General features: G+C 42.9%; 2 protein-coding genes across 3 annotated transcripts in view; one reads left to right on the plus strand and one right to left on the minus strand.

The window, feature by feature from the left end:
- man1a1 (mannosidase, alpha, class 1A, member 1) overlaps positions 1–3,873 on the plus strand; it is an 83,236-nt gene extending 79,363 nt beyond the window's left edge. The window contains exon 12 of the mRNA XM_079753494.1: positions 367–3,873. Coding sequence (XP_079609620.1) covers positions 367–502 — 136 coding nt within the window. The 3' untranslated portion in view covers positions 503–3,873. The remainder of the gene's footprint in view (positions 1–366) is intronic.
- Positions 3,874–12,204: 8,331 nt separating this feature from the next.
- Positions 12,205–16,002, minus strand: LOC307088041 (uncharacterized protein). 2 transcript variants are annotated; one of them, XM_079753800.1, is made up of 6 exons: positions 15,940–16,002; positions 14,854–14,895; positions 14,443–14,643; positions 14,112–14,311; positions 12,975–13,014; positions 12,205–12,885 (listed from the first exon to the last, which is right to left on the minus strand). In XM_079753800.1, the coding sequence occupies exons 2-6, from the start codon at positions 14,885–14,887 to the stop codon at positions 12,731–12,733; spliced, it is 630 nt and encodes a 209-aa protein (XP_079609926.1). In that variant the 5' UTR covers positions 14,888–14,895; positions 15,940–16,002; the 3' UTR covers positions 12,205–12,730. The 2 variants fall into 2 exon arrangements, with proteins under 2 accessions (XP_079609926.1, XP_079609925.1); XM_079753799.1 differs by having other exon boundaries at positions 14,443–14,684; positions 15,940–15,968.
- Between the last annotated feature and the right edge of the window lie 9,032 nt (positions 16,003–25,034).

Genomic DNA, 25,034 nt, shown 5'->3' on the forward strand with positions numbered 1-25,034 from the left:
GAACTGGCTCATATCATTCATCAAACTCGACCCACATTTCTCTTTCAATCAAAGACATGTTCAGACGGTGAACAGCAGTCATAGTAGGACAGTTATAGGGCTATGTTCGGTTCTCCCAACCAATGACTTAAATAAGCCCACAGCCGGCCTTGAAAAGGATCGCTCAGATCCTAAATAGCAGACAAATTGATGTCAAACATTGGCAAACCAGATTGTTTGATGAACGGAAAGAGCCAAACAGTGCATAAAATTGAACTGATAAATTAATTCACTTTATTAGTTTGTTCATGTTTGGACACTCGGTCAATGTATGCTCTATAAACCCAGTTTCACAATGGTGTCCTTCTGACCCCCTCTCTCTCCCAGGTACCTGTACCTGTTGTTCTCGGAGGACGACCACCTCCCCTCCGACAACTGGGTCTTCAACACCGAGGCCCACCCGCTGCCCGTCATTAGGAGGGAAAGCACAGACCAGCCCCACAAAGACAAGACGGCAGCCTAGTCTAGGTGCTTGGTTCAAGTTCAAACTCTGAGCCTGCTCAACATATCCAGGATCAACAGTTGTGTCTGGGTAAAACCCTGAGAATTGAGGTTTACGGTTCCAATATTTTCCAGTGAATATAATGTTTGACATGTTTTCTGCCCTATGAATGGCAACTGACAATAGGCTTGGTTTTGTGCAGCTTTGACTCCCAGTCCAGCCTGTTGCCTCTTTCTCCCATAGTCCCTCATTCACCACATCTATTCCTTCAGCTCAACAGAGCCCCCACCACCACATCTGTTGCACACTCCCAAATAGTCCCCCATCTTGTGGCCCCTGGCCCCCTTACTCCCAGTGGAGGTCCTACATCATGAGTCCTGGCCCAGTGCAGGATATATTCGCTCCTCCATGAGGAGTGTCCTCATACACAGTGTGACTTATTGTTTATATCCACCCATTGGTTTTTGAGTCCCTTCTGTTATGCTGTGCCTGTTCAGTATTTAATGTACTTTGTTTAAAACGTTGACATCTGTGTTGGAGAGCAAGGTTTTCCTGACCCAACATTTTAAAAAGTCTTATTTAATCATCAAATTAGTGCCTTCGCTGCCTGGGAACACACAACAACATGGAGACTAGCTAAAGAGGTTAAATAGAACTGATCTTGATTTGTTTTCCTTCATGTTGGTTTTCTTTAAGGTGGTCTGGTAGCTGATGAATGGAAGGTCATAGGTTTAAGAACTGCTCATGATTTCAACGGTCCAGTTCAATATCCCATTTTGATTCCATTATCTCCTCAACCTACATGTGGACCAGCCTCTGTAAAAGCAGACCTTAATGTAAACAGGACATGAGTGGAGCCATCTAGTGCTGACGGAATCTCACTGAAAAGCTTATCCTCTTATTTCAAAACGATCCAACTGAATGAAGAACAAAGCAAGTTAATTTCAAAAGATTGAACCTGACTATTACATAGTATTCCTTGTTGCACCATCCCCATATCACATAGCAATATAGGTGAAGTTGTAAATTTTTTGATCACTGATGAATTACAAAAAGTCTAAAACATGTCCATATGTTCATGGGCTAAGCCATCTCATTAATGTGGTAATTCAGTGATGACATTAGTGGTTGAATTATCCAAAATCACACACCAGAAATGGCCTTGTATCATCTATGTGGTTTCTAACAAATAATGATAGCAAATGACTGCTTGCTTTGAGTCAACACATTATTTATTAGATCATATAATATGACTTCACCGAAAATCTGATAGAAATGATTCTGATTTGAAATGAATGAAATATATAAAGAAGGATATGGGACAAGTCAGTTTAATGAGAGGATTACTTCATATCCATAGGTTGAATCCTCTAGAGGATTAGATTTTACAGTACCACAACCTTCCTTTCTTCTCCCCCTCCTCTGCCAGTGGTTTCCGGATCCCTTTACATAATCTAGTAGCAACCGCATTCAGAACCCGTTCTCATATCACTGTGGCCCCATCTGCAATATCTTTGGTTTTTTTTGTTTTCTTAGTTGAGGTTTATGGTTTAAGTTGTATTCATATGCCGATGTTTAAAAGAATAAATATAGCTTGTTAATTTATTCTATAATTGTTCAAGTAGGATCTGGACACTGGAACAAAGTCCTCCGGGTGTGTTTATGGGATTAATGTGATGTTCTTCAACATTAAGATGACATCAGGCACCACCAGGCCTACCTGTTGGAATGCACTGGCTTGGGCTACAGACTGCTTGCCTTTTAGGGACCAGTAGGACTAACCAGTAGGAGCAACCAGTAGGACTAACCAGTAGGACACGCTGATTAGCCGATGGTTGTTATAATGGTGTGATAAAGTACACATGGAATGCAATCCATAGATTTATGGCGGGATTGGGGAGACAAAGGATTGAATGGATGTGTCATCCGATTTGAGTTGACGGCTATATCCCAGGCCACTGCCCTTGGTATTTTGTAAGTTTGTGTCTTTTGTTATCTTGTGTTATTTGCTTTAGTGGGATATTTTCTGTCTTGGAAAGCACAAAATGGAAGCAGTGTACCGGCTCAATACTGATGGACATTTGCAATGTGCAATACATTCAGAGACGTGATCCTCTCTATTCTTTGGACAGGTAGATTAAGCTTTAATCTACCTGTCCAAACTACCTGCGTCAAGCTTTTATAATGACACCTCATGTACGTTTTGTTTGTCCTAAGTTTGTGTTACAGTTGGGCAACAATGTTTAAACTCAGTCTGGTGAAAGAAGTATCAGTTACTTTTAACAATACTTTCAGTAACTCATTTGCGTGGATATTTATTGATGCATAGGACCAGCTTTAGGAATGTAACTGGTAGAGACGAGGGAGTCTTCCCTGCTTCACCTGACAATGTGCTGTCCCCCTCTGCCTGTAGCGTAGTGCTCCTCCAGCCCGGGTCTACAGAGCTGGACCCCAGAGGGTTGTGTTGACACTGTTGCCCAGAGACCTTGTGAACACACCGCAACAAACACATCATGGCTTCTTGGCCACCAGATTAGCTTTAATTTTCTTTTCTGGAAATAAAAAGGTGCAACATTTTGAAATAGGAATTATGGCTGACCTGATGACAAATGAATATGACTTATCAACTTGTTCCAGTCATTCCGCAACTTGATAAAAACTGTTTGTGGTGGTTAATGTTGCCTATGAATGATGGGTTGGAGTCATTACTAGACACTGTGATTTGCTGTATGTAAATGGTTAGCATAGGTTGATTAGCTTTGCTGGCTAAAATCACTTCTTACAATTGTGCTATGTTATTGAAAAATGCAAATTCAGATGATGGCCTTTCGTATTTTGATTATGTTGAAGGGAGTAAATGGGACAAGATTTGCATTTGAAGGCCTCTGATTGTTATATATTGGCATTAAGATGCTTAAATGTGTAACCTTTTACAAACTTGACGCTTATCTTCTTTCGAACATCTTTGTCATATTTGATTTTGTTTATTCTTCAAAGTAGGTTGATTGTGGTGATACTTTCAATATTGATTATTGATGTGTCGCATTCCATGCCTTTCTAGTTGTGAATCGATCCTTTATAAAAGCTTTAAGTGTGGCGACCAAACCTCAGAAATGTAATTGCAGGACATATCGCCGATGATTATTCCGCTGCACATATTTTACTTGGCATTGTATGCGGTATTTTCATTTTGTTTGGAATTGTTTTGGTTTTGTTCTTTATTTTTGTGTTTATTATTATTGGAAAAATGTAAATATTCCATTTAGACAAAAAAACATTCTACATTTATATAAAAATCGAATGAGCTTCGAAATTAAAAGTGATATTAAGAGCAGCAAACTTTTTAAATTAACTATATTTGTTACAATTCAATTGTGAATAAAATAATCTTTTAATAATTTGAGTTCTGTTCCTTAAATCATTATCTGCCAATGTATGTATAATGTCTGTGCCGCCATACAGGTCAGATTGTAAGTGTGAAATGGATTGCTGTGAAGAATTGCAGACGAGGGAATGTGGCCGTTTAGTTTATATTAACCCTTGATTTTAATTATTTATTGAAAATTGTAAATGATGGACAGATTTATGACAGTAAAATTTTGCCTTAGTTGAGGAAGTTGTTTGTTGAGGAATTTTGATGATAATCTAATTCTCATGGTGGCCTGTGTAACATTTAATTACTTCTAGGATGATGCTTAATTACAAACGTGTGGGATAGTAGTAGATATTTGGATTCAACCCTTAGCTCTGTTAAGTTTAACTTTAACAGTGCACAATACGTAAATTTACTAAGTGGTCTGGTATAGGTTCAATGGATAGCTTTCTAATTAGCTTATTGGTGTGAATGCTGAAAGCATTCACATCTTCGAAATGCTACGTATTTAATTTTATTGTTATTCCGCCACTTTTTCCGTTCGCGACTCCTTCAACAAACCAACGTAGAAACATCATTCAAACATTAAAACGTGCAGCTCTGTTAGTAACATTATGCTATTATTTTCTTTATTCATATTATTCCTAATTCCTGAGATATTCAAGGTTATACACCCAAAATTCCCCCATTCATTCCCATTAGAAAATTTAAAAAAACGCTGATTCATGCTTCATCCTCTTCAACACTTCCAACAACTTAAGACATCATAACTTGGGTCAAATTTCAACCGTTTACCATGGTTCAAACAATTAAACAGATCTACACATTTGTATGTTCAATACTATTTCAACAGAATTTCGATATCATTCCTTTTTTCAGAATCACAGTTTTTGTTTTATTCCGGATTTGTTTTCTTTTGTTCTCACTAACTGTTTGCCTCAGCTGTTGCTCGTTGAGCAATCAGTGGCCAACACACCAATCTGGAGCATGGACATATAAAATTGACAGCGGATAACATATTGGCGCCCATTCATTCCTATGAAAACTGCTCAATGTCGCAGGGCAACATGAAGAAGAGATTTGCTTCCGCATCACTGGAGCCTAGCCACGCCCTGGTTCATGACGTACCGGATGCAGAAATATTCTTGTTTTCTAGCATTGTTAGCATCATAAGCGAGAGGTCTGAGCGATCGCAGTCGCATTGTTTACCGACCATGGAAGTAACCTTGTGAATATGAAAGATTGCTCCATATAACATAACACTAACAACATAGTAAATGTATGTAGGCCTAGAAAAAAATACAGTTCAATGTTATTGCTTAAGAAACAGATTCCATCCAACTATTTACGAAAATACAATCAATTATTTATAGTTTATAGTATATATAGTATAGTATACTAGTATACTTATAGTATAGTATACTTTTAGTGATAAAAAGTCAACACAGTGCCTAAAAACCATCAACGTCATTCATGTTAAGTAAAAGGAAAAACCTCGGGCACGAGAAGTTAACGGAGCCGTGCACTAGGCCCTCTCGAATACCGGGCCGAAACAACATTTGTTTCACTACGACTCCTTTCAACTGCCCACCCCTCCTTCTCCAGCAAAAAATAATAACATAAAACGGCTAATAAAACGCTTGAGGTGGCGTTTTGAAAAGAGAAAACTACAAAAAAAATTAGTACATGGCATAAAGATTATGAGCCTTTGATTGATATCCAGACATTTTTTGCGGAGACACATTCCTGATCCCCACCTGTATTGGAGTGAACGGAGATATCTACTTCTGGGCCCCTTGAGTCGAGGGACCCGTCCACAGCCCGCTTAAACAGCTGCAATACCAGGCTTGGCCGCTGAGCACTGGTGGATTGCGGAAGTATGCACTGTTCCTGGGGGGTCTGGAGTCTTGTGGTATTGGGTAGTGTAGTCTTTGTAACAGTCTCATGTTAATATACTGAATGCAGTCACATGTTAATAACCCCCCCCCCCCCCCCCCCAGTTAGAAAGAGTTTTGATATTCAACTATTTAAGTTCTGAATTAGCGATGTGACAATGGTGACAAAAGAGGAAATGTCTTGAGTCCCATGATGTGGCTAGCGTTGTAGCTACTGGTGTGGCTCCACACCGGAGACACACTAGAGCCATTGTCTTTCAATATTTCTACAAAATAGGTGAATTACAGGGTAGCCTAACAGGTAACTCACTAAAATGCAATTCAACAAGAGGGAATCACGTTTAAAAATGTATCCAATGGGTATAACGTTTAGAAGAGTGCGTAACCAGCCGAAGGCACATGGACTGTATTAGATACAGATAATTCAACTGATGATGATTATCAAAAAAAGACAAGAAGAAAAATGTTTTTGTGCACTTTCTTGGTCAGGGCCCCTCGGGCAAATTAACACTAAGGAAATGATATACAGAACCGTTCACCGTACAGAAAATTGTTATAGAAAGAGTTTCAAGCCTGGAGCCAAGCCAATCATCCTTCAGGTTAGGCATGATCATAAAACATTTGACTGGAGGTAAATTTGGAAAACTTCATTTTTAATGTACGTGAATTCAGTTACGTGTTAAAATTAAATATTCATTCAAGATTATGTATTCCTAGCCTTTATAATACCCAACTTACTAAACTAAATTACTATATTTTTTATTTTATTGATCATATAGCATACAGTGGGGCAAAAAAGTATTTAGTCAGCCACCAATTGTGCAAGTTCTCCCACTTAAAAAGACGAGAGGCCTGTAATTTTCATCATAGGTAAACCTCAGCTATGAGAGACAAAATGACAAAAAGACAAAATCCAGAAAATCACATTGTCTGATTTTTTAAGAATTTATTTGCAAATTATGGTGGAAAATAAGTATTTGGTCACCTACAAACCAGCAAGATTTCTGGCTGTCACAGACCTGTAACTTCCTCTTCTTTAAGAGGCTGTTTACCTGTATTAATGGCACCTGTTTGAACTCCTTATCAGTTTAAAAGACACCTGTCCACAACCTCAAACAGTCACACTCCAAACTCCACTATGGCCAAGACCAAAGAGCTGTCAAAGGACACCAGAAACACAATTGTAGACCTGCACCAGGCTGGGAAGTCTGAATCTGCAATAGGTAAGCAGCTTGGTGTGAAGAAATCAACTGTGGGAGCAATTATTAGGAAATGGAATACATACAAGACCACTGATAATCTCCCTCGATCTGGGGCTCCACGCAAGATCTCACCCTGTGGGGTCAAAGTGATCACAAGAACGGTGAACAAAAATCCCAGAACCACACGGGGGGACCTAGTGAATGACCTCCAGAGAGCTGGGACCAAAGTAACAAAGGCTACCATCACTAACACACTACGCCGCCAGGGACTCAAATCCTGCAGTGCCAGACGTGTCCCCCTGCTAAAGCCAGTGCATGTCTGGGCCCGTTTGAAGTTTGCTAGAGAGCATTTGGATGATCCAGAACAGGATTGGGAGAATGTCATTTGGTCAGATGAAACCAAAATAGAACTTTTTGGTAAGGTCAACTCGTCGTGTTTGGAGGAGAAAGAATGCTGAGTTGCATCCAAAGAACACCATACCTACAGTGAAGCATGGGGGTGGAAACATCATGCTTTGGGCCTGTTTTTCTGCCAAGGGACCAGGACGTCTGATCCGTGTGACGGAAAGAATGAATGGGGCCATGTATCGTCAGATTTTGAGTGAAAACCTCCTTCCATCAGCAAGGGCACTGAAAATGAAACGTGGCTGGGTCTTTCAGCATGACAATGACCCCAAACACACCGCCCGGGCAACGAAGGAGTGGCTTCGTAAGAAGCATTTCAAGGTCCTGGAGTGGCCTAGCCAGTCTCCAGATCTCAACCCCATAGAAAATCTTTGGAGGGAGTTGAAAGTCCGTGTTGCCCAGCGAAGGCCCAAAAACATCACTGCTCTAGAGGAGATCTGCATGGAGGAATGGGCCAAAATACCAGCAGCAGTGTGTGAAAACCTTGTAAAGACTTACAGAAAACGTTTGACCTCTGTCATTGCCAACAAAGGGCATGTAACAAAGTATTGAGATGACCTTTTGTTATTGACCAAATACTTATTTTCCACCATAATTTGCAAATAAATTCTTTAAAAGTCAGACAATGTGATTTTCTGGATTTTTTTTTTCATTTTGTCTCTCATAGCTGAGGTATACCTTAAGTGGGAGAACTTGCACAATTGGTAGCTGACTAAATACTTTTTTGCCCCACTGTATATTCTATGTAAACATATTTCAGCTATACAAATTGAAATAACATTTGAGTAATGTACAGCTCATTTCATCCACAGCTCTAACAACAACTCTCTGTCATTAAATTTTTTAATATTCACTGCAGCATGATGAAGACATAATTAGTACAACTCAACTCACTGGACCCCCTACAGTTTGCAAACAGGTCCACAGACGACGCCATCGCCCTCACCCTCCACACTGCCCTGTCCCCCCTGGACCAGAGGAACAGGTCCACAGACGACGCCATCGCCCTCACCCTCCACACTGCCCTGTCCCACCTGGACCAGAGGAACAGGTCAACAGACGACGCCATCGCCCTCACCCTCCACACTGCCCTGTCCCCCCTGGACCAGAGGAACAGGTCCACAGACGACGCCATCGCCCTCACCCTCCACACTGCCCTGTCCCCCCTGGACCAGAGGAAAAGTTCCACAGACGACGCCATCGCCCTCACCCTCCACACTGCCCTGTTCCACCTGGACCAGAGGAACAGGTCAACAGACGACGCCATCGCCCTCACCCTCCACACTGCCCTGTCCCACCTGGAACAGAGGAACACGCATGTGAGAATGCTGTTCATTGACTACAGTTCAGCATCCTGAGCTTCCTGACGGGCAGACCCCAGGCAGTGCGGATAGGAGACACCACATCATCCACCCTGACTCTTAACACCGGCGCACCCCAGGGCTGCGTGCTCAGCCCTCTCCTGTACTCCCTGTTCACACATGACTGTGTGGCCACACACAGCTCCAACACCATCGTCAAGTTTGCTGACGACACGACCGTCATCGGCCTGATCACCGATGAAGACGAGACAGCGTACAGAGAGGAGGTCAGTACCCTGACATCTTGGTGCCAGGACAACAACCTCCAGCTCAACCTCAGAAAAACCAAGGAGCTGATTGTGGACTACAGGAAGCGACAGGGAGTAGGACACGCCCTCATCACCATCAACGGGACGACAGTAGAGAGGGTCAGCAGCTTCAAGTTCCTCGGGGTCCACCTCAGCGAGGACCTGACCTGGACTCACCACACCAATGCCATCACCAAGACGGCAAGACAGCGGCTCTATTTCCTCCGCAGGCTGCGGAGGTTCAACAAGGACACCAGGATACTCAACTAGGTGCACCAAATAGAGTATCCTGACTGGCTGCATCACCGCCTGGTACGGCAGTTGCTCCGCCCTAAACCGTAAGCCCTTACAAAGGGTGGTGAAAGCTGCCCATCCCATCACCAGGACGGAGCTGCCATCTATGGAGGACCTCTACACTCAGCGCTGCAGGAAGAAGACTAACCGGATTATTAAAGGACCCTCATCACCCCAGTAACAAACTGTTTCAGCTGCTCCCGTCTGGTAGACGCTACCGCAGCATCCGGTCTCGCACCACCAGACTCAGGGACAGTTTCATCCCACGGGCCATAAGACTACTGAACTCCTGAGCTCACCACTATGACACTTTATAACAGTCAATTACATTTCACACACTCTGTTTATGCTGCATCTATTTAAACAATACAGCTATTACTATATTTTTATTTTATTCTAATTGTAATTTTGTTCTATTTATTATGTCCAGTACTGTAGTTTATATATCCAGTATTGTAGTTTATTTATTTATTCTTGTTTATTTAGGTGTCAGCACTCTTACTTGTGTTTCTTTTATACTTTTATTTTTATATTGCACTGTGGAAGGAGCCTGAGACTCAAGAATTGCATTGCCAGCAACTGCGTTTGTAATTGATGTGTTTATGACAATAAACCATCTTGAATCTTTAATCTTGAATCATGTCAGCCAAGGCCGTAATCCCAATATACATTGGGGGGGGGACACATCCCCCCCAATATTCAGCTGTGTTTAAAATGTCCCCCCCCCCCCCCCCCCCCCCCCAATATATTATTTTTGTTTTTCTTTGACATTCACACAACCGTCCAAAATACCACCTCCGTCCGAAATAATCATTAGCAAATGTAATCATACCAAGGCCATAATAACGATGTATACTGGGGACAGTGGTGCAGTCTATTTGATTGTAGTGGGTATACTGTGAATTAGCAAATGTATGAGGGATTTTTACGTGAAGATTAACCACTTAGAATTGTTGTCCCATCTTCATAGTTGCTGTCAGGGAGACCTCTGTTACTCACGCTCGCTTCCAACCGACCACGATACGAAGTAGTCGATATAGTTTTGCTAGCAAATCGTTTTGGGTCATACAAACACCACGGAACAGGTCACGCACTCGTAATCCCGCGAAGAAACTAATAAGCAATTTATTCAGCATTCTGACTTCAATGCCTATAAAAATAATGTCAGTTTCATTTTATTGAAAAGCTATGTTGTGGCGTTGTTTGCTAATGTGCCTGGCTGATAAACCGAACACTCCCGGTTCGAATCCATCAGTGTACTTATTTATTGCAGAATAACGTGAATTACTAGTTGAGATTTGGTCCCCCCCAATATTGACTCCAGGTCTACGGCTTGATGTCAGCTACCTAAATAGCAAGCCTGCTAAACTACCCACAACCCCGTAGTCTTCATACTGGTCCAGAACCCATAAACCTGTAGTCTTCATACTGGTCCTGAACCCACAACCCTGTAGTCTTCATACTGGTCAAGAACCCACAACCCCGTAGTCTTCATACTGGTCCAGAACCCATAATCCTGTAGTCTTCATACTGGTCCAGAGCCCAGGACCCTGTAGTCTTCATACTGGTCCTGACCCACAAGCCACAATAAGCCTGTTTTGTAATGGTTTTCACCCTGTGGACGCTCTGGTCCTCATCTCTAACAATCTGCATCATGTCAGAGAGGGACGTCATGGTGACTCTGTGGCAAACGATCGTAGAGTTTAGTGGCAGCAGTAATCGACAATTCATAATCTCTTGGCTCGTGGTAAGTATACTTTGGATGGTTTCGACATTATGGCTAAAAATCAAAAAAAATGAATGGGAGCTTCACTTCCGAAACCACACTGTTGCTCTATCTATCAAAGAGAGAAATAACGGGAATAAATAAAGGGCCAACTTTGCTATATTTGGCACTTAACTTTGGTCTTATTACTAGTTCTAAGAACAGTACAGTCATTTTAATGAAGTTAAATGTAAAGTCAAAATTAGCTAACTAACTTGTGTACTGCCATTTCCACACAGAAGTAGTGGTGTTTGTGTGGTTTGCGCACCGTGCTATGTAAAAAGAAATATATATACATATATATATATATATATATATATATTACATAGCATACATACATATATTATATATATCCCGCACGAGAAGGGTTCCCGGGCCAACTAGTAACTGTCTCGTGCTCACTAAAAACCGTCTTGTGCAAACTCGCTGTGATGTTTGAGTGACTCTACCAGCAGCATCAACAACTCTCATTATAACCTTAACAGCAGCATCAACCCGCCCAGTATAACCTCTACTACAACGCAACAGCATCTAGTGCTGTGTATTGATTGGTTCATCGGTTGATGATTGTAATCTATTCTTACTGTGTGGTTGAGGCATGGGACCTGCTGCTGTATATCTTCAAGTGTGTGTGTTACGAACCTAAACCCATATTTTGTACCATTTTGTAATTAAGCATTTTTTGCCGGTGTTTGTAACACACTGAAGGCCTGGAATAGCAAATGTTGGTTGTGTACTAGTGTATGGGCTACATCATTATACATAGTCACTAAAATATGTATCGTCAGTATTTTATTTCCTTTATGAATTGGATACACATTTGGTGCAACACATATTAACACAGTTGGTTGTAAACAAACCCTATTTATCTAGATTATAGTTACACGTTTTGATGCATTTCCTAGCATTGTACACTGCCAGTCAAGTGGGATTTTATTTATTAGAATTGTAATCATTTAAAAAATATATATTTAGCGAGTTGCAATTCTGCGCCTAGCCAGCCAGGTGAAGTACATACAATCATGCACTAATATAATCAAACACAACGCTGCTTGGGTTGCAGATGTGCATCATGGGCAATGTAGTAGTAACTTCTAAATGATGAATTAAATGCAAAAAAAGATTGTTTGTCCAAATGTAAGCCCTTAACACAAGAATAACTTGAATAAATTGTAGAGCATTTTATTCTATTATCCTTTTTTATAAAATCCACTTCTGAACACAAAGGTTTGTGCTACCAAGTTAGACCTCTTGATCAATAACCTCCGAACATCTGTGGTCCTTGAGGTCATTCCCAAACATTGATAAATCCCCAAGCACAACGATGATATTCATCATATCATCATTAATGGTGTGGTAGGTATGATTTAAGAGCTATTATTATATTATATAGAGCTATTATAAGGGCATAATTTTATAGAAATGCCATGCATCTTTCAGCTATAAGTGAGTGAAATGCTCTGTGAGAACATATTTTTGACTGGTTTCTGCCCAATTTTAGATGATAGACTACTACATCGTACCAATCACAGGTGTGTAAAATGCAACATTTCTCACAGATTTCTTTTTTTTGGTTGTTTGGCTTGCTCTCTTTCGCTCTTTCAAATCTTATCTACAGCACCTGGTATAATCACAACCATCAACATGTTACATACAGCACATATAATGTGCTGTATACAGCACATTAATTACTAGATTCATCAAGGTCATGGACTCGAAACAGTTGGCAAGTAGTCCCATACACTGGCAGAGTCCATGCGGAAGAGCATGCGTAGAGCTTTCTTTGGTCCTTCTCGATTGGAGACAATCAACAGTGTTGCTATGGCGATGAGAAAAGCCAGCATCTTGGGTTTTACCAACCCTAAGATTAACAAAAAAATGCATTTGGAATATTCAACATTTGATTTCAACATTTTACTCAAATGTTATTTCAATTTGTATAATACTTACAATAGAACAGGCCGATGACCCGGTTTTTCAAATGGTTGAACTGGGAATTGAAAAGCACAGATGTTAATAAAGAAAAAACATAATAATTGCACAATTTGCAATGACATTTTCAATGTTCCTGTCCACAAAAGGAGGCAATAGTGAATCGTTGCAATGGTCTTTTTTTACAGTGGTTGTTTTTGTCCTGTTTCCAATTGATCAAACTAATTGTGAAGAGATATTAATGCTTATGTCATAAATGACAAAAACGACTATACAGGCGATATGATTTGCCAGAAGTATTGGTCAAAATGTGCGGTGTGAAATGGAAGTAATTGAAACTATATTAACCATCAGGGCTAATATACAGTCTAGGCCAAACTGGCTGGCAGACAAAATCTCCAAACTAATTTCAACAGAAATGTCCCCATATATGTTATTATACATGCGATACATGGGGGGGGGGGAATCATTGGTCGAAGGTGTTTCGAGATATACGGTTACTCGAATCCTGAGCTACCCTGAGCGGGATTTAGCGTGAATATTCATTACGGAGGTTGCAGCACACGATACAATGGAAAGATATCAAATGACAGACTTGGATGCAAAATGTAGCCCTTTATTATACAGAAATTTGCTGTTGGTGTATTAGCCTAGGGCAACACCCTTACCAGATTATTTATCTAAATAGCCCTATGTTGTTAGAATTGACTAACTTTATGCAAGGTCTACGTCCGTGCAGTACTCGGCATTGACTTGGTCCTAAAACTACAATATTATTGTAAATTATATCACATTGAAAAAGCGGTAGGCCTACACCCCTACTTCAAATTGACGTTAAGAGTTCCATCAGACTCATGCGGTAGCCAGGCGTGTCATATAAAGGCGAGCTCAGTTGGAGCTGTGTGCTTCAAGATTCTGAAGCAAGTGCTGAGATTCTGATTAGCCCAGAGAAATGTTGATTATAACTATTATACAATAATGTTTCATATGAAGGACAGCCTTCCCCGCACCCCCCCCCAGAAAAAAACTCTGGTTCTACACGATTCACGTGAATGACCAATTTGAACAAGAAAACGGCTATTGTCGCCGAAATAGCGACAAGTTTGCAGGTGTGATTTACGTTTTTCATTGCATATCTGGATATTGTTTAAATACCATAGAATTGGGGTATCCAACTATTCCCAGGATCCTATCAAATTCCCTTTCATTGTGGGGGCATTCCAGCATCTTTTCCTCATAGAACAAGATGTCCACACTGAGGAGGATGTTTGATGAAATCTCTTTTGCCTTGGGAGAGTCAAACCTTTCATGGTCATAGGTATGATGTAGCATCACCAAAATAACCTGCTTTCCACCTGCAGTGTGAAACAAGAGGAGCGTGGGAGAAAGCAGAAAGGGAGGGCCAGACAAAGGATAAAAAAATATAATAACAGGGATCATTTGGGGTTAATAGGTTCATTATTTTGAATTCCATTCCAGTCCTCACCTGGACATTTCTCCATAGTCTCATGGATATTAATCCCAGGCCTTGTACTGATGGTACAGAAGGCCAGGAGGTAGTCACATTGGCTTGGTGACATCACCTCAGTCTGACCCTTGGCCTTCAACTTTACCTTCAATTCCTCACAGATGCGGAGACTACAGCCATTACTGCCGTTCACACTGTAGAAACTCCTCATCCGCCTTCCTTTGAGTAAATAAATGTCTTTCAGTCCGTCATTAAAACCACTGAAAAATAATCAATCGACAAAACACTACTAACTCAATTTAAGGCATTATGTTAATTTGTGTTTAGCCATTATTCTGGAATTGGTCTTCAGCAAGAGGAAAATAAAAATAATTGACAAGGATCTATTAATTGGCACTTGGCTTGATCAATGTGAACGTATAGTCCTACCTTCTCTCCCAGTCCATTCACTTAGTTTGAACATTCTGGAGGCTACATAAAAAGGAACAAGACTGGTCAGTGTTGTCCTTTAAGTTCTGATGGAGAACAACTTTTCATGCTGTTATTCCCTCTAGAGCTGACAGCGTGTTTTTCTTTCATGTGGTTCTGTAGGTCAGTCATGCGTTTCTGTAGGTCTGTCATCTGGTTCTGTACACTGCGCTCAAGCTGGCCGACAATCGCTACTCCTTGGTCAAGGTCGTTAAATTTGGAGTGCGCGCGTATTCTGTCCTTTATGGTAAATGCATTGAATCAGCCGAACAAGGGCTGACTCAGAGGTAGCGATCTATTTCAGACTACGACCGGTTATCAAATAAGTTGTTAACACAACAACTGTAGTGCATGTTTACTGTATCATTATAGCTGGAACTTGTTATAGAAACACATTGCTCCATACGTTCTGACAATGGCAGGTACATTTGAGATCAGGACAGCTCTGACTATACACTTAGATACACTATACACAACAATTTTACTTTTTCTCTTGTGAGAATTTCAACTCTCCACGTGGAGAGTTGAAATTGCATTGATGGTGTGATCCAGATGCCTCGGTCACCGGCCCTCCGAGTTGGAAGTGGGGAAATCGCCAAGCCTTCTGGGGGGATTTCACGGAGGCACAGCCCCTTTTTGTCCTCATCTCTCGGAATTCTGAGAGTAGACCGAGTGCAGTGAGTTTTACCGGATGACGCGATAAACAAAGAAGGCTGCGCACTTAGTGAATGAGTTGAGATGTATTTGCTTTGCATTTGTACCACGTTGGTCGTTTTAATGTCGTAATGTAAACGGAGTTACTTGAAATGTTTGTGTTTCAGTAAGGTGATTTTCACCGCAGTTTTGTGATGATCCTTCGTTTGAAGGATCATAAGTGAACGTAGCACTACAATGGGGACATAGGTTTACTTTCGCTCTATTTGAACGGACTACTCTGATAAAAACGCAAATAATGCCTGTAACAGTTGTCATCAATAGGACAATTAGAAACAGTGAAATACGGACAAGTGGTTAAAGATCATCTCTTTTGAGGAGACTTATTCTTACCCTGATATCAGTTTGTTAAACGTGTCTCCGGTATCGTAGAGCAGCAGTCTGGTTCGTAGTCAGTTTCGCTTTGGAACTCCCGCGCGTGCGCACTGCCTACCTCGACACACACACACACACACACACAAACACACACACACACACACACACACACACACACACACACACACACAGCGAGGGATGAGTGTGTGTGTGTGTGTGTATGTGTGTGTGTGTGTGTGTACATAGGTATATGTGCTGTATGTACATAAAAACATGACAATTGATTCACTGATACATTGAAATGTCATTGTGTTATTCATAACACTCATTTAATTAATAACATAAATAAAATAAAAGTGAATGAAAACTATCAACGGAACAGAAAGATGACCCTTGTTTGTACTGTAAGTGCAGTCACCTAGAGACTCTGCAGTCACACCGTCCCGCCACTCCTACTTGTTGTATGTTGTAGGCCTACGTCCTGAAACTTAATGTACGCACTTATTGTATGTCTGTTATGTAGCATCTTATCCTAGCTATCTTTGTTGTATACGAGGAATAGGTAAAGCCAGCGATTATTGGTGCTTTGCCCTTGGTTCTATGAACATCCTTATGTACCGACAGCCATATATTGTTTCACTTTCTTATGACAAATGTACTTATTGTAAGTCGCTTTGGATAAAAGTTTCTGATAAATGCCCTAAATGTAAATGTAAGTAGTATGTGGTGTTCCCAACATAGAATATTAACCAGTGTGTTTTTTATCAGTTTTGTAAGTTCACTGATCAATGTGATAAGTACTTAATAAGTTCAAGGTCATCTATTGGGTGTTCCTGAAAAGTGTATAAGGAAGGATCGCAACCAGGGGGCCCTCTTTGATAGCTACGCACTGTTGTGACCTGGTTACCAAAGTTCTCACATGTAACCCCCCTCTTCCGAGACCTCCACTGGCTCCCTGTAATAGCTTGCATCAGATTCAAGATGATGGTGCTGGCATACAAGGCAGTCGATGGAACTGCCCCTGCCTACCTCCAAGCATTAGTAAAGCCACACACCCCAGCTCGATCCCTCCGCTCAACTACCTCAGCTGGACGTCTGGCACCGCCATCACTAAGAGCAAGCAAAGGTCGATCAGCGAAGTCACAACTTTTCTCTGTTTTGGGACCTCAGTGGTGGAACGAGCTCCCTACCGATGTCAGGATCGCAGAGTCGCTCACCAGCTTCCGCAAAAGACTCAAAACTCACCTGTTCAGAGTTCACCTCGAATCTGCATAGAAACCAATGCACAGCCACCATTGAATGTTGTACGTCCTGGCACTTGCACATTGCACTTATTCAAGGTACTTAATTGTGTAGCATCTACAGTAGCTGCTATCGTTGCTTTACACGGGGAATGCGTTAGCCTAGCGATTGTAATACTTGCACTTCGTTCTATGAACATCTTTACTGTACCGACAGCGATATATTGTTTCACTTCTTTTGACAAATGTACTTATTGTAACAAATGCACTTATTGTAAGTCGCTTTGGATAAAAGCGTCTGCTAAATGCCCTAAATGTAAATGTAATACACGACATAAGACAGAATCTGAATTTGATTGTTTTGTGGAAAAAGAAAGTGGAACACTCATATTATCAGTGTGAATGGAAACAGAGAGAACATGTTGGTTGACTTATCTCCACTACATGCATCACCTTTCATGGAGACTAGCGGTCTCCTCCTGTGGTCAGAGGCCTTCCACCCCGAGGGACTCTCTTTGACTTTGGACATGAGTGCCAGTTTTGTGAATCTGTCATCAGACATGGTAGATCTGAGCCATGTTTTAAGCCTTTGCATGGCAGACACTGGAAGTGCAAGGAAATGTTTCAGCAACGTTGTACATTGGGTTTCCAATGCTGATGAAGGAAAGGACCCATCTTCAGATTGAATCTTGTGCCTCCAGCATTCAATACCATGTCCTACTGTCATTGTCTCAGGTCCTCATGGGACCAACATCTCTTATTCTGTGTCTTCTCTACATTTATTCAAATATGTTGGCACCAAGTAAGCTGAAAGCATTGCAGGATAATTCCTTTCAGTAAATTGGTGAAGGCCTACCTTTTCAGCTGACCAAGAACGACTGAGGTTATTGTTGCTGCAAAGCAGTCCTGCCCAATTGGCTCACTCTCCCTGGTGTATTTGTTGTAGCACATTTCCTTGATTAAACGTCATGCAGTTACTGCATACAAAAATACCCACCTCAAGCTGCATGAAGACTAGGGTCGAGATTATTCAGTTTTGGATAGGCAGTCAGTGGGGAAGTTTGAGTTCTATTTTGTAATCAAAATTGTTTTAATATGGCTTCTGTCAGTAGTTTTGCTCAGTGTCCCTCTGAGGCAATTTTGAATAGTTGCACAAAAGACCAACTGTTAAAGCCAGTGGAGCATTATGAGGTTGGCATTTGGGATAATCAGTTAAAAGAGGAAATTAAAGAGGTATTGAGGGCTGCTTCAATTGAAAGTGGCGTTTTGCCAGCAGTAAAGAGTAATACTGCTGTTGAGGTTGTTTCTCCTTCAGTAGTTCTAACATTTGAGCAGCAAAAGGAGCTGTTGCTCTTGCAGATGGAAAGAGATAAGTTGGAAATGGATAAAGAGCGGCAAAGACAGTCTTTGGAAAGGGAGAAAATAGGGTTGCAGCAGTACAGATTAGACCTTATTAAAGCAGGTATTATGGTGGGTAATCCTGAGGGTCCAGAATGGTCTGGAACACCCACTAAAGAACGATCCAGACACATTCTTTACACTTTTTGAGCGTATAGCCGATATGAGAGGTTGCCCTGACACTGACAGGGTGGTAATGATACAGTCAGTGTTCACAGGAAAGGCCCAAGGAGCCTATTCTGCTCTTAGTGCAGTGGCCTGTTAGACCTATTCCACTGTAAAAGATGCAGTTCTTACAGCATACGAGTTGGTGCCAGAGGCCTATAGGCAACACGCAGGTCCTGGGAAAAGGCTGATCGACAGACAAATGTGGAATTTGCAAGAGATTTGTCCAAACATTTCAAGATATGGAGATGGTGAGCTTTAGAGGTCATTCATTTTGAAGACCTCTGTGATATCATTGCGTTGGAACAATTCAGAGATTGTATTCCAGCTGAAGTTGCCAATCATATTGCTGAGCGTTGGGTAAAAACTGTTCATGAAGCAGCAACGTTAGCAGACGAATATATTCTGGCTCATAAAGGAAATTTGGGGAGAAGCTGTGTTCCAGAGGTGCATGCTACATCGACCAATGTTGGTCGCTCTGCTAAAATGTTGTGGTCCGCGTCTACAAAGCCGAACCATTGTTCACATTCAGGCGGCTTTGATGAGTTTTGTAATTACTGTCGTGAGAGGGGACACTAGAAAGCAGATTGCCCTTTCCTGGAAACCGGATTAAACCAAGGAGGCAATACATTTGTTAAACCAGCTGCTCTAACTGTTTCAGTTAGGAACCTTCCAGTTGTCTCTAGGATGGTCCTCTATAAAGCTGAGAATGAGGAATTTTCTGGTTTTGAGGTATTTATCTCTGATGGATTTCTGTCTGGTGGTCAAAGTAGAGTTCTGAATTTTGCGAGATACAGGAGCAAGGGACTCATTCATATTGTCATCTGCTTTGCCCTTTTCTCAGGACACAGACACAGGTTACTGTGTGTGCTGGTGCAGGGAATGGGGTTAGATACACTCTGTGTTCCTTTGCACAAAATCAGTTTGACTTATGGCTTCGCAAATGGGGAGGTTCTCATCGGGGTTCGTCCTGCTTTGCCAATCAATGGAGTCCATGTCATTCTGGGGAAAGATTTAGCTGGCAATCGTGTCTGGGTTGATGGTTCACCACCTGATAAATATATGCCGTTGCTGAATAATCCAACCTAGGGTAAAAAAGGATGCCCTGAGGTCTTTACAGCTAGTGCTACTGAACACCTAGCAAGTATGAAGCTAGCAATACCCAGACCGTGGGATTATTTCTTTCCCGGAACTGACCATTTTGCTAAACCCGAGTTCTGAGATTTAACCAAATGGAAAAACAGAGTGATCAGCAACTTGCTTTACTATCAGGCCAACTATTTCGCTGTGGCGATCGTTCTGTTCGTAATTGTGGGGTGCTCAGAGATCGAGTTTCCATTTCATGAGTAGGTGCATGACAGCGTTCTAAAAAATATTGCAGTCTTTGCGAATAAAACATTGCTCGAAATCCTTCTAGTAGGCCTAAACATTTATTTAACCATGGACGAGCATACCATAGCCTACACTGATTTAAAAAAAAATATCGAAAATATAGAATTTGAAATTAAAGCTAAATTTTGAATAGTTTATTTAGCTTATTATATAATACTGTTTATGCTGAGACTGCTTTGCTTTTTGTTACCTGTAGGGGTATGTGTGCAGGCTTTGCGCACCGCCCGACCAATGTGTGTTTGGTGCCGTTTGACCCGTCGGATCGCCGACCATCATCACTCGCCTGGTCGCCGGAATGCGTCTGCCGCTGCCTGCCCTGCTCTTCTCTGCCGCTGCTGTCTGTCCTGCTCTTCTCTGCCGCTGCTGTCTGTCCTGCGCCCTGGTCTTATAAGCGCTGAATGCGCGTGAGGTACACAGTAGTCATTAAGAGTGCTCGAATGGGAAGTAAAAACTGCGCTACTTTGCGATAGTTGGGTGTGTGAGAAAAGAAAAAGGCTGTTATTTTTATGCCTTCTATTTTACATTGAGGTTATTCTTTGGGAGTGTATTGTCATGTTTAGTCTCTCTCTTACTGTGAGTATTGGGGGAAGGTCTTTGTACTTGTAGAGGTGGTTTTTATGTTATTGTATGATTTGTGCAGGTATCTTAGTCCCCAGGAATATTATTTTCTCAGTTAGAGGGTCACATTTCTCATTCTTTAAAATGTTAAGTGGGGATTCTTTCAGTGCAAATATGGCTGGTAATGAATTGTTTCATATTGACAACTAATATATATTAATATATAATTATTTATTGATCATTATTATATCATTAATAAGGAAGCTAATACTCATAGATGAATAAATTAGGGAGAAGGGGTGAGATTAAATAAGTTTTCTTCTTCTCACCCCTTTTCGAACAGGTAAAGCAAGTGTAACGCCTGATTTTCACCGGGGACGTACGCGCCGCGGAACGGCTGCAAACTCTGCCCTGCATCAATTTCCACTGGGCGCGTAACGGCAGCGTAGCGCTGCCTTGCGAGCCAGCTGTATTCACGCGAGATCACGAGATCACGCGATAATCCTAAACCTAATGTACTCACCTTCCACTCCCAAAACTACTGCAATTAAATGCCAGGCTTTGTCCTTTCTGACATTGTCCTTATAAAAAGGATGATTTATTTCATAAATGATTTTATGTTGCTCCACTTCGACAATCAGTCTCTCGTCGTCCATGTTGCCGATCCTCTGAGACCCTTTGATTGATTGACTGCTGACCTGGTTCCACCGGTCATGACGTAATGTTGATGTGAAGTTGTGATAGGCTACACGAGCTGAGTATTGTGTTTTATTTAGAAAATTGACCGGATGCTCTATTGCTTTTACTTTTTCACTTCCTGCCCGGCTCGATCTGCTCTGTTGAAATTGACGCGGTTCAGCAACGGCTCGCGTCAAAAATAGAAGTGCTACGGAATGATAGCGCTGTGGCGCGGCGTGCCGCTCCTGGGACGCTGCTGAGACGTTCCGCAGCGCGCCCGGTGGAAATGGTTTCATTGATTAGAGTGGCAGCGATCAGCAGCCGTTCCGCGGCGCTTACGTCCCCGGTGGAAATCAGGCTTAAGACAGTTTATTTTCTCTTGTTGATTTCATTGTGTGTAAATATTACTTTATTGTGACTGTCGACTTGTTTCATTGATTTTTTTGTTTATTATTGCTTTTTTTATTATTATTTACTTGTTCGAAATAAAAACATTTTAAATTAAATTAAATTACCCACTGCTCTGACCCCGGTCTCGCCATGTCGTTTAGGTTAAAGTCTCCTGAACTGTGGACCGCAGCAGAGGATCAAGAAAGGCCGGATAGCCACATGACGAACGATTTGATGATTGTGGAGCCCACCTCAACACGGTCAACCCCAAAGAATATCCTGGTGGGACGTCTCGTGACACCCATGTGTGGGGATCGTTGGGTTCCTGTTAAGGTCCTGAACCCCACACACAGCCCTGTGATGCTCCGCCGCAATGCCAAGCTGGCTGATGTCTCTCCCTGTCTGGCTGTTGAGGATCTGCCCAACACTCAAGGTCTGTGCGAGACACAGTCTGACGTCTCTGGTTCTCCTACTCCTCCGAAATCCATGCCTGATCCTGTGCAGCTGCTGAAGGACCATGGGTTAGCAGACATAGACATTGATGGCTGTGAAGTGTCTGCTAATTGAAAGAAGGGGCTGGCTGAGCTGTTGTTGACGTTTCAGGATGTCTTTCCAAGGACAAGCTAGACTGTTGGGAGGCAAAGGACTTTATCAACCGTATCCACCTTTCTGATGACCGCCCCTTCCGACTGCCCTACCGTGGAGTCCCTCCTGCTCATTACCACTACCTGAGAGAAGTACTGTCTGAGATGGAGATGAAAGGCATCATCAGCAAGTCTCTGAGTGAGTACGCCTCTCCACTAGTCATGGTGTGGAAGAAAAATGGAGACCTGAGAATCTGGCTCAATGCCAAGACCGTCAAGGACTCCCACCCAATGCCCCATCAGGCTGACTGCCTTGCCGCCCTTGGGGGAAATGCCTTTTTCAGTACCATGGATCTGACATCAGGGTTCTACAACGTCCCTCTCCATGAGTCTGACAGGAGGTTCCCAGCCTCTGGGCCTGTATGAATACAATAGGCTCCCCCAAGGCCTGTGCAATAGTCCAGCGTCCTTCATGCGGATGATGCTCAGTATCTTCAGGGACCTGAACTTCTCCAGCCTCCTTTGTTACCTGGATGACCTGCTGGGCGTTGCTCCCTCTGAGGACGAGAGCCTGAAACGTCTGGAAGTGGTCTTCTCCCGACTGAGGGCCAACAATCTGAAGCTGGCTCAAAAGAAGTGTCACTTTCTACGTAGGTCTGTGAAATTTCTTGGCCGGAGAGCAGTGGCGTTTCTGTTGACCAACAGAAAGTCAAAGTCATCTCTGGCTTCTGTAGGGAGGATCTGATGAAAGCTGATGGCTGCACTCCATCACAGGAGAGGGTGAGATCTTTCCTCGGAATGGTCCTATACTACCAACACTTCATCCCTGGGTGTTCCTCCATCGCAAAGCCCCTCTTTGCCCTGACAGCGGGCCAGAAACGCAAGGGAAGTGGCACTGGTGGTATGAGGAGAGCTGGCACCTTCCATGAGCTGACTCCACAGGACTGGACCCCTGACTGTGAGAAGGCGTTTGATGATTTGAAGAGTGTGCTCCTCAATTGTGTGGTGTTGGCTCACCCAGACTTCAATAGGCCAATCATCCTCTCCACCGATGCTTCATTGGATGGCCTAGGTGCACTCCTTTCACAAGTTCCTGCTGGCGAAGAAAAGGCCAGGCCCATAGCATTTGTCAGCAAGTCCCTCAGTCACAGCCAAGCAAATTATCCTGCCCATCGACTGGAATTCTTGGCTCTAAAATGTTCTGTGTGTGACAAGTTCAGTCACAGGCTCAAAGGTCTCAAGTTCACTGTCTGGACTGATAACAATCCTCTCACGTACATCATGACCAAGCTGAAGCTAGACGCCTGCGAGCAGCGCTGGGTCTCTAAGCTTGCACCATACTCCTTCGAGCTCAAACATGTTCCAGGGAGACTGAATGTGGTGGCCGATGCCCTTAGCAGGGACCCCTTTGTGAAGCCTCTGAGCCAACGTCTTCTGTCTGAGCCATACTCCGGGCTGCTGGAACAGGTGTGTGAAGTGGAGGAGGGATGTGTGCAGGACTCATTCCGCCTGACATGTCAGCCTCATTAGGAAGCGTTGCTCCTTGTGCTACCGTTGATGTGTCCATGTCAGAGGATGACGTCTCCTCTCTTCTCTCCTCTTGTGATGACTGGGACTCAGCACCGAGGCAGAGGGCTGCTTCTATGAATGACCGCTTGAGGTCGTTGATCCCTCCTGGCCAGGATTTGTTCCCCTCGCTCTCACTGGCAGACCTGCAAAACCATCAGCAACAGGATTCAGTCATTTTGAGAGTATTCTGCTATGTAAATAGGAAGCGCAGACCCTCCAGGCGTGAGCGCTGCAACGAGAGCCAGTGCACTCTGAGGATTCTGAAACAGTGGGAGAGGCTCACTATACTGCATGGAGTCCTCCACAGGGTCACCAGGGATCCACTGACAAAACACAAGAGGTTCCAAAATATCCTGCCTGAGTCCCTGAAGTCACAGGCATTGTCTGGTGTTCAAGACCTGGCTGGTCACCAGGGTCAGCCTCGCTCCCTCTCTCTCGCCGTCAAAGGTTCTTCTGTTATGATATGGAGAAGGATGTGCGCAATCATGTCTGTAACTGCCACAGATGTGTTCTCAGCAAAACCCTGGAGCCCCCAGCAAGAGCCCCTCTGGAGAGCATTAAGACCACTGCCCCTCTGGAGCTTGTGTGCATTGACTTCTGGTCAGCCGAGGATAGTACAAGTCTGTGGATGTGCTAGTGATCACTGACCATTTCACCAAATTAGCACATGCTTTCCCCTGCCAGGACCAGACGGCGAGGAAGGTGGCGAAGAAGCTCTGGGGCAACTTATTGTGTGTCTACGGCTTCCCTCAGGGTCTCCACTCTGACCAGGGTGCGAACTTTGAGAGCGAGCTCATTGCTGAACTCCTGGAGCTGGCTGGTGTCAACAAGTCTCGGACCTCCCCCTACCATCCCATAAGGAACGGCGACACAGAGAGGTTCAACCACACTCTGGGCAACATGCTACGGTCTCTCCATCCCAGATCCAAACAGAAGTGGCCCCAATTGATCCGGACAATGACATTTTTCTATAATTGTATGGCACATGACACAACTGGCTTTGCGCCATTCTATTTGATGTTTGGGAGGGTCCCTCGGCTACCGTTTGACCTCCTATTCAAGAATGTCCTCTGTGACGAGACAGTCTTTGACTATGATGCCAATGTGAAGTCTCTGGCGAGCGACCTCCACTCTGCTA

This window comes from Pollachius pollachius (assembly GCF_949987615.1).
Source record: "Pollachius pollachius genome assembly, chromosome: 16".
Classification (NCBI taxonomy): Eukaryota; Metazoa; Chordata; class Actinopteri; order Gadiformes; family Gadidae; genus Pollachius; species Pollachius pollachius.